A 16,991-nucleotide genomic window follows, 5' to 3' on the forward strand; every position below is an offset into this window, starting at 1 on the left:
TCCTGTCTCACAGGACCGTAAATGAATCACAGAACCAGAAACCTGCAGAGTGTGTAAAGCCCAGTCGCACCTCCTTGTACAATGTCAGCCCAATGTAAGGTCCCCAGGGTGCCGCTACTTTCACTTTTTTCACAGCAATTTCTCTGTGTCATAACAATTCTTCTTTATGCACATTAGAACAAACCCTGAAACAATTAATATAAAGACAGTGTCTACCAGAGCTAAAGTACTGGTATGCACAGCTGGCACATCTTCATGTACCTGTTCCCCAAAGCTGAGCGTGGTGAGCAGGATACAATGTAGAGACTTGATATTCAGGAATAGCTGCTGTGCTCATACTCTCCTATCTGTTAGGGTGCCGAGGTTCAGGAGTGCGAAGGTTAAATGGTGTGATAGGGGTTATCTGCCAGGCTCCTCCACTTGGCTGCTGTCAGTCTGGTCTCCTCCAAATTGCTTCGGAAGCAGACAGCTGAAATAGCCTTGCAGTCGCTCTGGTGAGGTTTACCAGGAAGCAATACTGAATATTGCTGGCACTGTTACGAATATTCCTGTCTCCTCCCCAGCCATCTGCTTTGAGAGCTGTGCAGTGGCTATGCTGCAAGCCAGCTGCCACATTTCCTACTGCACCAACAAGGAAAACTAATTCCTGTGCAGCTTTTGTAATACAGACTGCAGACACTTCTTGAATGTAAAATGTGTTTTCTGGGTATATCCAGCTTCATGATCCTGACTGCACCAGCCCTAGCGATTCACTCTATTGCTGAGCTTGCAAATATGGATTACTGTCTGCCATAGCTTTTCTGGCTTAGTCTTACTTGAGTATAATTTCAGTCTTATGTCCTGCTTGCACCACCGTAGGGATTCACTTTGAGGACAGCAGACCATCTCTACCCCACATGTTGAATATGGTGCATCACTTCTCTACTTGGAAAGTGTGTGTTTGCTCTCTAGTACTAAACTCAGAGGCAGGTCAGATTTTTAAAAAGAGGCATAGAATGTATGAACTAGAGAAAATTAATTAAATAATTAATATCAGTCTAAGATATTATGACTATGAAAGTAGTTCTAGAACTAAGCTAACCAAGGCAGCAACATAGCTGAGCATAAAAGTTCCTCCCTGATCTTTTATGCACACAATCAAGCTCACTACCTTAAGGAAATAACAAACATAAATGACAAAATTTACATTTAATGTTTTTTAAAATCAGCCAATCAGTAACCAATTTTTGCCTTTTTTCCCAATTTTTCCCTTCAAGATGCATAAAAAAGGCCTGATCTAAAAATTAAAAAAACAAAAAAAAAACCCACAAAAAATCTACAAAAACCCAAAGCAAACAAACAGAAAAAACCAACCAACCAACCAACCAACCAAAAAAACCACCAAAAAAACCCAAAAACAACAACAACAACAACAAAAAAAACCAAACCACACAACACCACAAAAAAACACCGCTGTCTTGTCTACTTTGTTGTACATGAAATAATCTAATGATAAGTGGTAAAGGATGGCGGCATGACAAATACAAGGACAGACTTAGCAAACTTAGGGTATGAAGAATATTTTGGTAAGTTGCTTAGCACCATTCCAGATGCTAACCACAAATACAAGTCAAATGCAGCTCACGTCCACATCAAAAGAGGCAAACTTCAGTGAAGAGTATTAAGAAGTTTCTTGTCTAAGTGTGGGCCTCCAACAAAATTCGAACAAAGAAGCAGATAACACCCTACATTTCATGGTTCAAACAAACAAGGTAGATCTAAAACACCTTTAGACTTCTTCATAGTTTCTAAGCATCCAGAAAAAGTCCCTTTGTTTGAGAAAACAACAAAAAAAGAACCCCACACCCAGCAAATACTCTTTTCAAGTTAATTTCAAAAAGTTTTGTCCCTAACTGTAACATTACAGTTAGTCAAAGTTTTCTATATAAACCATGTGGTAAAAAGTTCTAAATAAACTGAACTTCCTTCTCTCATTATTGCAGAAATAACAGTCAGATAAGCAAAGCACTTTTTCCCTGTCAGAAACAGAATTGTTTTTTTAAAAAAGGAAGCAATGCCTTGTGGCAGTCAGCAGAGAGGAAAGCTGTAAAAGGACACAAGAAGGGTCTGACTGACAGCCTCAGAAGCTCAACTGGGAATATTTTGATATGAGAAACCATGCTGATTCTCAGCTTATATGTTTTGTTCATATTACGTGAGCAGAATGTCCTCAGGTTAAAGCATGTACCTCACAGATGTCCTTGAGATGCTTGATATAGACTTGTTCTGTGTTCATAATTTCCTGTATAACATTGGTTCTCATCTGATCCTTGTTTTCAGCTATTTTCTGGCGATGCTTGCTAATATCTGCATCTTGTTCTTCATCCTGGATACTATTACAATTTTCTGGCACTTCTTCCTGATTAACTCGCAGCTGCAGCCAGAACAAACAAAGTAATTAGAATAAAGCAGAAACTTTTACAAAATATGGTAAAACTGTTACTAACTTCTTACAATTAAGAGAAGACTGGCTACAGAAATGTTCCCAATCTTACCTTAAAGAGGGGGTTCCATAACAGGAATTGTCCCATTGTGCCCACTGCATATTCAAACAAAGTGTTGAGATTTCTGTCTGGTTCAATACATGGCTTTCTACTACTCATAGATTCTGAAAGATACCATGTTGTGTTGCCCATGTACTTTCAGGCTTAAGGCTATTTCTGACGCTTACTAATAGTTTAGATGTTATTTTGGCCAAGCTAGTGTATGGGTAAAATTACAAAAGTAGACAACTGAACCACTTTTAAATAGTTTCCCTCTGTGCCAGTTCCCCATCTGTACGATATGGATAACAGCACATCCTTTTTTTGACTTTTGTTTTACTGCCCATGTTGGCTGGAGACCTAGGAAGAGCAAAATTAAGAACCACCTCTAGCACTTTGTGTAGTATTTCATGCAATGTGGCCCAAGCTTCACCACAGGCTCTCAAAAAGTAGTTCAAGTTACTTTCTAAAACATACTTCAATTTTATACCGTCTGAGAGTTAAACTGTTATTAATCTGCATGAGTTCTGACTGGGGAGTTCAGACTGTGAACTAGATGTCTACACAATGTTGTGATAATAAATTAAGTCCTATTTTACCCAAAAATCCCTGCAGCATAGCTTTCACCACACCCTTATGAAAACTGTTTTGTCGTCTCTGTATAGTAATGGCTCCTGGTTGAGCTTTCTGCTGCTGTAATCTCTGCTTGAGAAACTCCTTGGGTTACAAAAGGACCACACAAAGGAAGACGACAGAGTAGAAAGTGTTAGAGGAGCTAAGGGATCTTGGGTGTGATTCTCTATTGGTTTTTTCCTTGTGAACTCCCTAGGAGTTACACCACTGACATTCAGCTACAAACACGCTGACCATCAGGGCCCTTCTCTGAAATGTAATGCCATGACAATTGCCATACTCTGACAGGAATCCCGTAACGGTGCAAAAGCAAGAGAGTTACCCACCCTGACAAAGCTGGCTGGAAACCAGGCTTCCTTGTCCTCATTTCTTCCCCACCACCAATCTTTGTTGGAAGCTTCTAGAACTCTAATGACATCTCCAGCTTTGAAGCCCAGCTCTTGATCATCCATAGTGACATGGTCCCAGAGAGCCTCTGCATAGACAACAGTGCCATCGCTTATCAGCTAAGATAGAAAAAAAATGAGATTGTGAAGGACAAAAGATAAACTATGAACACTTCATAGATTACAAAAATATAAAAATACCTCACTAGAGCACCTACAATTACTCCTATTACAGGATAAAACTAAAATTCTGTATTTTCAGAAATCTATACATGTATTTATTAGTGAGAACAATCAGAATCCTGATCCAGAGCAGTTACGTAGGCTAACGAGTTACATTCCCAGTGAAGTTCAAGTCACTGTGCTCTTCCCTTGTCATCTGCTTGTGGGCCCCGCCAGAGACAGGTCACCATGGCTGCTGGATTCTTCACCATGCTGGCTACTACCATTGCACTTTTTATGAATACAAAATCTCAGACCTGTGGAAGACATCTCTCTGCATCTCCCATCCCTGTCCCTGCCCCACCCCTGCTCCATCGTTTCCGCAGTGCGAAGCCCCAGACGTTACCTCATTAATTGCTAGCTGTTCGCCTCCAGGCTGCAGGTACCTGGGAGCGGCTTGGCAGAGCTCCTCGTAGCTGTAATCTTCCTCACTGCCATTGTCATCCACTAAGGCTGAAGATTCAGTCCCACCATCTGCAGCAACTAAAACAAAGGTGCAACAGCTGTTTGCTTCATCATTTTTACGATTCCAAGAAAAACAACAATGCAAGAGGAATTGCTGAGAAATTGCCTTTGTTGTCATGAATATAACAATAACAGCAGAAGTGGAGGGCAGTAGAGCTCTCAGGAAAACCACTTTTCCATCATTAAATACTTTTTACTCTTTTTCAGAATTTTCTCATTTAGCAACTGATAAAATTGAGAATTTTTGTATGCAAAAAATAGAACTACAACCATTCTTCACTATTTTTTACCCAGAGGAAACCTCAAATTATCTGTATGAGAAAGGAGGCCCCAATGCAGTTTTCCACGTGGCAGGTGAGAGAGCCCCAGCAGCCCCCAGCAGTCAGCAGGGACACTGTCATGCCCAGGCTGAGTGCCCTCACACCATCACATCCCCTGCAGGGACATAAGGACCCAACACCTCTGTGCCCACCCACCATAACAGCCTCTGCTCTGTGCTGGCTGCTTGCCACCTCTCCCAAGTGCCGGGGGAGGCTCTAGCAGCACCAAGACCTGAGGGGACAGGGAGTCTGGACTGAGAACAGAGTAACTGCCCAAGAGAAAACTTGTTCTAATTGCCTCAAATCACAAAAAAATTCTTGGTTTGACAATTGCAGATTTTCTAACCAAAGAGGCAGCTTTGTATATAAATAGAGACCAGGACTAAGATGGGCTTCGTCTTATTACACAACCACATAAACCAAGAGAAACACCATTTAAGTGACTGTCACTATGCAGCATAAAACTGTAAAATCCATCTGGGGTACACCACTGGGTGGCGGATCCTTTCAGTAATCATCTCTGTACTGGCAGATGAAGAGGACTGGGGCCTGATCTCAGGAACAAGTCACACTGACTGACTGACGCCCATCCTGCTCAGTCCTGGACCCCGTCCACGTGGGTTTGCCTTTGAAAAACGGCTATAATGCCAGCTCAACCCATCGGGATGAGCTGGCAATCAAGAAGTGTTCATGACCAGTGGACTGGTGCCTAGGTGCACTCTCTGGTCCTTGTTTATTTATCCCTAAAGATTTATTCCTATGGCAGGCCCAAGCTGTGAATAACTACAGTCTGAAGATCATACAGTGCTCAAAAATGCATTAAAAATAAAAAGTAAAAAGCAAAAAATCAAGTAAAATTCAGAATGGGCTTCTAGCACTGACTCCTTTGCTAAAGGTCAGTGTGTCCCAGGTAAGTTGCTGTACAGCCTACAGAACATCTCTTACTCCTGACCTTTAAGCAGAATTATTGAAACTGCCAATCCCACCAAGCAGCAAGGCCGAGCAGCAGGGCCCTGACACTGCCTCTTCTCTACTCTGCTTCAAACCTGGGTACTGCCTGCCTGCTGAGCTCTGGGCTCCAGATGGATGAGAGTTGCAAAGAGATGACTCCTGGCTTTACTTCACACATCTACTACCAATAGACACACTGCTGCCATGTCTATTTATGTTATAGGGAGAAATACTACAACTCCCTCCTTATGGGCACTCATACCATCACTAGCATCTTTGGTCATCTGAGTATTAACTTGCAATAGAGATAAAGCAGATTACCACACAGATTTACCAAAAAACTTTAAAGATTTTTCTTTCCATTAAAAGCAGAAAAATATGGCATAGTCTTGATTTAACAGAACATGCCTATTTGACCATTCTGTTCCACTCCCCAGCATTTCAAATATACATTCACATTAATGGTATAATCTGCCTAAAATGGGAGAATGCAGAATTCCTGTTTTAAAAAACAATTTTTTCCCCTACAGATTCAAGCACTGATAAACTTTTAAAATATATCTTGCAAAACTTACTGAAACTGCTTTGTTAACAAAATCTGAAAACAAATATTTCATTAAATCAATATATATCTTCTAAAGCAACATAAAAAAAAATTAATCCTAGTGATCCTTTATACTATATTATCAGTACTGTCTGTGGGTTTGTTCCAGTAACAGCAGCACATCAAAATAACCTAATTCATTTGGCTCCAGACAAAAAATTACTAACAATTTTAGTATCGATAACTGTTCGTTATTGTGTACCAAATCAACAAGCTTATACTGACTTTGTAGTTAGACTCAAGTGAAATCAGCCACTTGCACTCTGCATCTATTCCTCTATTGTTTACAGACAGAAATATCAGAGGGAGGGGTATGCTTTCCCAGTTGCACCAATGGGATGCAAAAAACTTAAACGACAGCCTGGGACTGATTCAGATCTCCTAGCAGCTTTGTCAGCAGTGTAAGGCTGCAGGTTCCCATGGATGACACGGAGTTACTGTGACCAGAATCAGGCCCCTGACTACCACTGTTTATCAGTTCAATCTAAAAACACTGTAAAAATTAACAAGAGCGAGCATGTTCTACTCACACGTACCCATCTGAAGGCTCTCCAGACTCCAAAATCGTGCCATTGCCCCCCTGGCTACCATGCTGCTGTCAGACTGGACCCCAAGGCAAAGGTTTGACCTCTAACAGGTGATTCTCAGTCCTAAAGGGCTGGTGGAGGATCAAAAAAGGCTCTGAGCTACATCCAGCTCAGAGAAACAGCCTGTTCACTGCCTTCAGCTCCTGGCAGTGCCTCCAGAGCCTGACTGGGAACTGCCAGCGCTGCACTCAGCCGCTCAGCCTGGCTCCCAGCTCCCGGCTCTCTGACATCATGGGGTGCCCTTAGGGAGGAAGTTCCAGAAAAGAAACAAAACCTGGCTGCCTGTCCCTGGCCACGCTGTGCCTGCAGCAGCCCAGACCGCTCCCACAGTGTCTGAAAATGGTGAGCGCAGCAAGGCAAGGAGTGCATTTTTTTTTTATTAAAGCAGCTAAATGCGATTTCAATCTATATTCAAATGACTGCAATTCAAAGGGAGAGAGATCTGGGTGGGAGCTGGGAGTTCCCTGTATTACAACACTGTTTGGAGTATCGGTTTATCTTTGTCATAATATACCAGTTAAAATTCCAGCAGAAGTAAACAATTAAGGTATTTTTTACACAGCTATTAAAACTTCTCTTGCTTCACAGGTACAAGCAGCGCAAGTGTAAAGGCTGCAGCAGACTGCTCTCAGGAAAAACAGGGGAGGCTAGAGACATTTCCTCACTGAAACTACAAACTTAATTCAGCTGGTTCATGAAACAGGGAATAAAGCAGGAAAGCACTCAAACCATTCAGCTTTCTCTGGGTCTGACCCAGCCAGAGCACAACCTCATTCATTCACCACAGGCCAGCAATCTCCACCTTTACGTTTGTATCACCTGCAGTGAAGCTGATCAGTCCATGCACTGAAAGCAAAAGCAAGAGCTGCTGCCATCAGCAGAGCACAAAGCCTGCTGCAACCTATGCTTGTACACAGCACTGTGCTTACAGTTTGGAAAACTCCTTAATCCTTATGGCTTCTTCTTTACCTGCAAACTGTTGGTCAGCTGAGCCTCTCCTGTGACTGGGGACTGTCTCCTCCAGGGATGTGTTCACAAAACCCTGGAGGCATTTCTGCACACAGTGACTTCTCAACACCCACTGACATCACATGGTTTCCCCCAGCACTGCCTCAGACAGAGGAGAAAAGGTCAAATATGGCCCTGCAATATTAATGCCATCTTCCTGCAAAAATCCTGTCTGTGCTTCACTGCATAAGAGACTGACAGGAATTCTCTTCTGAATCTCCCAAACTTCCGTATTATTTCTTTCTGCAAGGACTCTTGTTGGATAGCACAGTAAAAATAAGCTACTGGATATTATAAAATATTCATACACTTGGCACAAACCTGTGCATTTTTCTTGGCACAAACCACTAAAACAAAGCAACCCAGCAAACAGAAGTGACACTGAAGTGCTGATGATCCTGGGACCTGCAAGTGAAGGCTCCATGCTTTCAACCAACCAGAGCACAAGCTCTCTGCCATCACAGAGAGCTCTCTGCCATCACATCCCTGCCTATCCTCCAGGGAAAAACAGTTGAACTGCTACAGGAAAACCAGATCAGACCCCATACAGCTCTTTTAGAAGATACATTAAAAACAACCTCTGAAAAGCAGTCTTTTGGTTTGATTTTTGCAGAACAGAATGGACTGTGCATTTTTGTCCAAGGACTAACCTAATGCCTCCGTGGGATGCTGCTAGGATGGAGCGGCGTCTGCTCTCCCTCCATTGCACAGGCACATCTAGCTACTGTGCAACCACAAACTGAATGACCACAAAAGTACTCATCTGGGGTTAGGTGTTGGCAGGTTTGTCTAGTCCACAGTGGCCTCATCCAAATCCACACTGAGCTGGCTTACCCACTGCACAGGGCACTCTGAAAAGGCTCTGGGTAGCATATGCTAAAATACTAAATGTAAAAGCTAGTTTACCTGCCTCAAAAAAATCCAATTCTAGATATCCTCTAGTATCACAGAACCCACCACCCTGGGGCAGACCACAGGTAACCCCCAACCACTGCTCTGACAGCAGCCAGTAGCAGATGTCCAGGGAAGAACGTAAAAATAGATGAAGCATGTAATGGTATTTTTCTGATGTACTTTTTTAAATTCCACCTATCTGCAGATCAGAGTCAGATCCCTCCTGGGGCAGAACTGGTACCTTTGTGTCTAATGTACTGAATTTTTCAAACCACTTTCTGAATTTTTGCGAACTGTTGGGATGTGAAATACCATGTGTAGCAATTAGTTTCATAGTTTAGAGTATGAAAACTATCTTTTATTTTGAACTTGCTCTCTAGTGATTTCATTTGGTGCCCTTTAGTTCTTACATTATTGGAAAAAATATTATCTGCTCATTTTTTCTATGCAAAACAAACTTTTATTCTCCTACTGTCCTTTTCTCCATGTTGCAGAGCCCTAGCTGTGTTAATCACTCCTCCCAGAGACACTGGGTCAGTTTTCTTGTCCTTCTGCCTTTCTCTTTATCACCCCCTGTAAAAAATGCCTTTTGGGATGGAAAGGAAAGGTGAGATGCCCCCCCCCCACCCCCAGTTGCACAATTAGGCTGTTTTGTTCTCTATTTCCTTCCTACAAAATCCTACCCTTTTATTTACTGTTTTGATTGTTACTGTGCACTGCACTAACACTTTAAAATGTCTGTTAGGATTGCAAGATCTTTTCCTGAATGGCAATACCCAAATCAGAGTCCCTTCTTCTGCAAGCACACTAGGCTGTGATTCTTCCTCCATGTGCACTACCTTGTCTTTATCAACATTGCCACCAGTACAGTGCCTTGTGTCTGGCTTTTACTTCTGTGAATAATTTAGCACACCAGCGAGAATTACCATTTCACTTTATACTACTCTTCCCACATTATTTGTGAAGATACTGAACATCTGACTCCGCTCATGAGCTCTTTTCTTAAGAAAACTGACCACTCTTCTGAATTGTCCCTGAGCTGTGCTCCATACAGGCTGAAACATACTCAGTTACTCAACTTTGATTGAACTGGGGAAAATCTGACTGTTATTTAACACTGTAGACAAACGGATACTACTGAAAGTAAAGACGTAAATTTATTTATCTAAATGCCGGCATCCACATTCAAATGAACCATCTAAATCAGCAGGTACTGGTCACAATTAAAAGAGCTGAGAGCAATTCACCTCATCCAAGGCAATTCTACTTTAACCTTAATTGACTGCAATGACAAGGGCCTCAGATCAGTCATTTAAACATAGCTACTTAGCACCATTTTAAGTATTCTGGGTACCCTGCTTGCCTCCAGCTGCCATTGGAGAAAGAAATAGGTCTCTCATAGGTCCTCTGTCGTATCTGCCAACTGCAGGCAGATGCTCAGGTACCCCACACAGCACTGGACCTTGGGATGGGTAACTTAATCAAGCATTAGTCCTCTACTGCCTGTAACAGCTGTACTAAAGTTTAACTCTTATGTAGGTACCTGCATTTAGACTAAATTTAGGTGACAAACTTGAGCTGAATCGCACCCTTCTTACTCAGAGTTGAGCCTATCTTAAGGAGTTTACCAATCAATTTAGAAAAATTCAAGTCCCCCACAAAAATATGCAAAAAGATGGGGTTTTAAGATAATTATAAAAATTGCTCTACTGTGAAAATTAGGCAACCCCTTTAATATAATTTAAAACTTGCAACCCTTTAAGAGTAAGAGTAGCAAAATAAGTCTCAAGTGAATTTTCCCTTATGTGTTGTCTGATTATTATTCTGTTTCCTACAGATGATATTTCACTGTCTTCTAACTGCCGTTTTTCAAAAATTTTACTTCTATATCCTATTGTTATAAAAGGAAGACGTACAATGCATTAGGCTTTAGCTAGTAACTAAAATAAGATACCACTGGTTTTTCAGTGCTTGGGTTTAGAATTACTTTCTATAATAAAGGGCTTTTGTACTATCGAATTTCACTGTGCATGAGCAAACAAAAAACTCTCACATGTTCAAAGACAAGGAAATGCCTTGTGATTTAAGAGAAAAAAGGAAAGAGATCAGAATGTATGACACTGGTCACTTTACTATTTTCTGCTGGAGCTACTTAACAGATCTTTGCAACTGCTTTCAAACTGTGAAGTCCATGATATTCCCTCCTTGCTTTCAGAGTTTTGATTTCAGAAGCTTTTCCTGCTCCACTTCTACATTTGTAAGGACTCATAAAAGTCACACCCAATATTGCTTTGGCTTCATTGCCTTGAAAAGTGGCAGAACTCTTGGTTTGTGTATTTGTCATCCTGATGCTTATGTTTAGGAGATCAGTTATCCAGAAGCCAAATACCTGGAAAAATATTGCTTTTAAGCAGTTGTCTAGGTAACTAATATTATTTCATGAGGTTTCCAAACATGAATTGGAAAGGATAACCAAAAATAGAAAAATAATTCCTACTCTGTGATAATAAAAGATCCTCTTTTTTTTTCCAGACTAGCTTACGGCTAGACTTGTCATTCTGTGAATGATCCTTCTGGAATCATGGACTGAGATACCACATAATCTCAGCAAGGGTTGCAGCATTAGATGTCTAATTTACCTCGATGTCTGATCTGGATCATTAAGTATACTAAGATGCATAGAGCAAGAACACAATCCAGACATGGATTTTAAAGTAGTTTCCAATATTTTACTACAATATAAATTAAAAGGTAAATATTGATACAGTATATATACAGTATCTCATTGCTGTAGTTAGAAAGTCTCAAGTCTGTTTCTGAAGAAAACTGTCATGTTCAAGACAGAAAAACGCAGTTTTAGCATGTTCTTACATAAATTAATTTGTTGTTGAGGTATTTTTTGAGCAGGATTTGGACATCATTGCATATAAACTTACCTTAGAACCACAGAAGCCACATACTGACTTGTAAACATATGTGTAATTATAATAAAGAAGCACTGAAAATGCTATTTGTTAAGTTTCCTACTTCAATCATGGCAAGGCCATGATTCAAAAGATTCAGGGAGAAGGTTCCCAGCAGTGTTTTGGTCATTATAAACACTGAAGGATATAAAGTGAAAATATTGCTTTTATTTCCAAACCTTGCCAGTGAAACATGAATAACTATTCCGATTATGCTCACAGTGGTCTGAAAGAACACAAGTGGTATTAACCCAGAATCTTCTGGTCCCACCTGTGAAGAAATGTTCCATTAATACTAGACAGGACTTTCTATTAACTCCAGATAGCACTGCATGCTAAGAGTAAACAATTACAGTAAAAATACAGAGAGTACAGAGTCTGATAAAGGGCAATGCTTCCAAAAAGGCAATGTTTTCCAAGAACCTGTCCTTCATGTAGCAGAGCCCTGGTTGAGCTACTTATTTAAGGCTTGCCTATCTAAGTAGTTAAGCTGAGTGCATGGCAATCAGAAAATTAAAAGTACATGTGCGGTGTGGCTAGGATTCAGGCATATTAGACCTCACTTCCTTCATTCTCTGTTATCTTCAGGCAAGGATGCAAATAGAGAGTGGAAAATACAGGAGTGTAAGTGATACAGAACAATAAACCATAGCAGTGTCAAACGGCAGATGTAACAAACAAGTTTTACATGAGCACAACAGCTACGAATAAGAAACTCGCAAAACAAAGAAATTTAGCTGGGTACTGCTTTGTCACTGAGTTGGTTTGCACCCTTTCGTGTTCCATACCATATTCTAATTCCTGCTCAGCCTGGGGTATGACTTTGAGATCTACAAAGTTAAATACTTGCTCATCTTACCATCAGATGTTCTCATCTGCCGCCTCCGTCCAACCCGGTCCAGGCCAATGGGAGTACTTTGAGAAAAGGTGAGTGGCCGGAACCTGGCTGAAACAGCTTTGTATGGGGGCACCTGGTGTGCTGGAACAGGTGGCCGTGTTACAGGCTACAGAGAAAACAGGAAAATCCAGTATTAGTAAAGATATCAGCAAGTCCAACTGAGCAAAACTCAGGTAGGGAGTAAGCTTTCTTCAGATAGTCCAGGTAATTAAAACCAGTAAAATCAACTATGTTGAAGTGACATTGCTTAAACACTGCATACCATATCCACCAGCATCACAGAACATGTTTTATTACATTACAGTTCTCTGTTACTTAGTCTTCTGTAATGATTAGACATGTTCTATAATTTTCACTCCTTTTTGAAGACAGTCAGAGGGCTGGAGCACCTCTCCTATGAAAACAGGCTGAGAGAGCTGGGGTTGTTCAGCCTGGAGAAGAGAAGGTTCTAGGGAGATCTCACTGTGGCCTTTCAGTACCTAAAGGGGCTACAAGAAGAGAAAACTGGAGAGGGATTTCTTACTAGGGCACATAGTGATAGGACAAGGAGGAGTAGGTTTAAACTGAAGGAAGGTCAATTTAGATTAGATATAATGAAAAAGCTTTTTATCATGAGGGTGGTAAAACCTTGGAACAGATTTCCCACAGAGCTGGTAGATGCCCCATCCCTGAAAACATTGAAATCAGGCTACAAATGGAGTTCTGAGTAAACTGATCTTGTTGAAGATGGCCCTGCTCATCGCAGGGGGTTTGGTCTAGGTGACCTTTAAAGGTCCTTTCCAACCCAGACCATTCCATGATTCTGTGATGACTTCACGCCCAAACGCTCTGGGTTCTAACTGCTCTGAGAAGAGCCTGTGCAATGCCAGCTGGCATTGCAAACACACATCTCAAGGGAAAGCCAAGGAGAAAGAATGACCACGCTATATCTGGAAGCTGTGTTCATTTCCTGGGACATTTGCTTTCTTCTAATAAATGTACTGCTTGTAAGTAAAAGAAACATATTGTACAAGACAATAATAATTGTCTACATGTTCCTCTGCTTTGAGTTCCCAGGAGTCTCATAAAAAAGAGGTAATACTAGGTGTACTGTTGCTTTATCTCAAAGCCATTTTCTTTAGATAAATCATTAATTTGCTTAATTATGATTAGAGAACCTAAAACCTTGTTTTATTTGCAAAATGAGACTGATTTTATGTTGTCCCTAAACAACTCCACAATAGCCAGGCTGAATGACCTTGCATCAGCATTCAACATTAAACAGCCAGGCTTCAGCACATGAACTTCAGAGAAAGATCCTCTCTTCTCATTTAGTGGTTGCTGCTCATAGGCCCTTCTATCAAGTAATCTGAAACATAAGGGATGGATTTTTAATGAACTATCTCTTGACACTCTGTTGTGAAACCAATGATTTAGTATTGTTTGAAAATGTTTTTTCACACCTAAGCTGTCAGACCAAAACAAATACAACATAGAAGGAAATAGCATTGCACTTTCCAAATATTCCTCTGGGTTTTCAAAGCTTTTTAGAAAAAAAATCACCAGTGTGAAGAGCAGTCTTTGAAAATCCCAGATAAAATACTTCTAGAGTATGTATTCCTGCTTCATTAGTGCTTTTTTACGTTCCAGCTACAAATTTACTTTCTAACATGACTGCCAAAAACCTCAATGTGTGTTGAATATAATTTAACTACAATCTCATCTTTTAACCTCTTTTCCTAAGTGCTTTAGCAGTATACCAGGATCCTACACCATAAAGAGTAAGTCCAATATGTTGCATCAAATAGCTAATAGAAGTGATGGCAGTTACTATGTGCAAATAACCAGCTGATTAAGCAAAAAAGCTGTTTATTTCTGGGCAACTAAAATTTTCTTGTAAGGCATCAGTCCAAATCTCAGAGAGACAAGGATGTGCTGTTATTCAGTGGAGGTCCTAGAAAGGCCATCATTTGGCTTAATAATGTGCCCTTGTTGGGAATGCTCCAAAATTTTGGTCTTGACCACAGTGATCCAGCAATGTGCTCATTTAACCCCAGTCAAGCCCTTGTGGCAGCATCAGAACATGGAAAAGAGTCAACTCAAATAGTTGATAGCTTGATGCATGTTCCTTCTTTCTTAAGCTGATGTGAACAAGGTTTGAAATGAGATCAATGTGCTTTCAGCAGTAAATGAAGGGCCTGGAGAGTGTTAATTCATTTCCACAAGCAAGGATTATTTGAGCTGCCAGTATTTACTATCCCTTGAAATCCACGTATTATCCTTGAGTAAGATGGCCTAGAATTTATAACAACAATTTTTCTCTTTTCTCCAAGTTAAGCAATAAAATGAATTTTGAAATATCCCAGTGATATAGTGTGTGTATGGCCAGTCTTCGCGAACGAAGATTTGGGAAGGTCATTACCCTTTGAGCCTGTGCAGTGGATTTTTTAGGTGAGACACAGTGTGCGCTGAACTGAGCCCACCCTTTAATAGGGTTTGAAACTAAAGCCTTTGCCTGGGTAAAAGGTTCATTGGCTTCACTTGAGGTTTTGATCATGATGCATTTTTTCATCAGGGAATTATAAAGAAAAAACGCATAATATACAATAACAAAGTTCATGTTACAAATTGCTTTTCACAGGAGACTGAAAATCCTGCCACTGTTTCAGCACTTTAGTACCACTAAACTTCCCAGTAGGAGATCAAGTGGCATAAGAAAGATTAAGAGAACTCAAATTCCATTAATAACCACCAGAATCACATTTTTTGAGGATGTAAATATTATTCCTTTTTTCTGTTGCTTTATCAGCTTCACAATCACTTTAGGCAGAAGTCCTCCAGTTTTCCTGGAAAGGAACGCCTGACCAGTGCAGTCTTACAAAAGCCCATGAGCCTGAAGCTCTGCAAGCAAGTGCAAGACGAGGCCACCACTACCAACACAACAGTAAATTCCTCTACACATTGTACCTGCTCAGAGCTACTCTAGGGAAAAAGGAGTAAATTCTACCTTTCAGAAGTTCCTAATTTCTCACTTGTTTATTTAAGCCAACAGAGATGGCAAATAAGTATACAGGAACTACTCAAGTACACACTGCTTTCTTACAGGCTTTCTTACTGCTTTTTTACCTTTGTTCCATCTAGTCAATTTAGTAGTATATAACCAGACATTTTATTCATATTGTCAGTCTTCTTAGATTCTTTCTTTCATTAATTTCTAAATTTATTACCAATTTCCTCAAGCAATGTCTTCATTAGTTTTAAGTATCCTTGTCATGCCAATACCAAGATTTTGAACACCACTGCTAATGCCACAGGTTTTGAACAGACCTGCTTTTGGATAATTTGAAAGGATCAATAAATAATGTGTTATTACCATATTTGATTGCAGTTCTCTGTTCCTCAGGCCCAACACTCTTTAAGAAAACTAAACACACAACTGTGTTACACACAAATGAGCCCTTATATACTAAGGTGAGACATAATGACCATTCCAAGAAAGAAATCAGGTTAATTTACAATACAGAAAAGATTATCCCGAAGTCAGTATCAGGTTTATTCCATGCTGTATTGTTTTCTATCAAGAAGACAAAGTAGTTAGTGACCAGGAAAGCAGTATTGTAAGTACACGATGTCAGCTTGACAAAAGGGAAGGAAGAGAAGGAAGAATCCATTCTATTTTCTAGGCTGAAGACAGACAAGGAAGTGAAAGGGTCTTCTGCAGTTTGCAGAGCACATCTGTTTGTCTTACTTGTGTCAGCAGACCTTCTCTCTCTCCTACTGGACTGTTTCCATAGAAATTGACCCCACCTATTATGGAGATGGGTCTTCTTTTTCGCCCTCTGTGGTAGCCTACTGTGTTGCTTTGGACCACAGACCCAACGGATGACAGTCCTGGCTGACTTTCTCCATCCATGCAGTCTGTCTTCTGAGATTCCACCACAACTGCATCTTCTGGTATAGAGAAACTTCTGATCGACATTTGGCCATAGTCTGAGAGAGGTCTGGGCCGAGATCTTTTTCCAGAGCCCCATCTCCTGGGCGTGACCTTTTGTGAGTCTCCCTTTTCTTCATCCTGGGATGTGGATCTCTTCCAGTGGTCATCAGAAACAACCTTTTTAAATGTGAACAAGTCAAATAAGCCACAGAATTTTCTGACTGTTAATAATTTGCGAGTTTTTCATATGGCAGATCAACTTAACATTGCTAAAACAGAAAGAGTTACCATAAACACAACAAGTGCAACTGACAATTCAGGAAGAGATAACTTTACAAAGGAAAGACATCATGATGCTTGTGATGAGTAAGGTAAACACCCAACCATCAGCACTTCTTTGGCACATGTGATTACTAACACTAAAAACTCACCTATTACCTCAGAAGTACAGACAGGTCCTGTCATAAACACTGAATTCACAGAATGATATCTTAGAAAGACAGCTCTGCACTCACAGGACTTGTTCCTGTGCAAAAGTAGGATGCTACAGATAACACCAGTAAAAATAATTCAGCCAACATACTATGTTTCTAGACTTCTTACCAAGGCTTGTAGTGACAGGACA

General features: G+C 40.6%; 1 protein-coding gene across 9 annotated transcripts in view; it reads right to left on the bottom strand.

Annotated features, from left to right (window-relative positions):
* SPATA13 (spermatogenesis associated 13) overlaps positions 1 to 16,991 on the bottom strand; it is a 218,947-nt gene that overhangs the window by 13,684 nt on the left and 188,272 nt on the right. For 7 of the 9 annotated variants that reach the window (XM_064645362.1, XM_064645361.1, XM_064645365.1 and 4 more), the window contains 5 exons: positions 16,181 to 16,543; positions 12,415 to 12,559; positions 4,110 to 4,246; positions 3,482 to 3,661; positions 2,228 to 2,413 (listed from right to left, as the gene is read on the bottom strand). In XM_064645362.1, coding sequence (XP_064501432.1) covers positions 2,228 to 2,413; positions 3,482 to 3,661; positions 4,110 to 4,246; positions 12,415 to 12,559; positions 16,181 to 16,543 — 1,011 coding nt within the window. Of the gene's footprint in view, positions 1 to 2,227; positions 2,414 to 3,481; positions 3,662 to 4,109; positions 4,247 to 6,639; positions 6,795 to 12,414; positions 12,560 to 16,180; positions 16,544 to 16,991 lie in introns of those variants that run through there. The other 2 variants (XM_064645367.1, XM_064645369.1) reach the window with 2 other exon arrangements.

This window comes from Pseudopipra pipra, chromosome 2 (genome assembly GCF_036250125.1).
Source record: "Pseudopipra pipra isolate bDixPip1 chromosome 2, bDixPip1.hap1, whole genome shotgun sequence".
In the NCBI taxonomy this organism is placed as follows: Eukaryota; Metazoa; Chordata; class Aves; order Passeriformes; family Pipridae; genus Pseudopipra; species Pseudopipra pipra.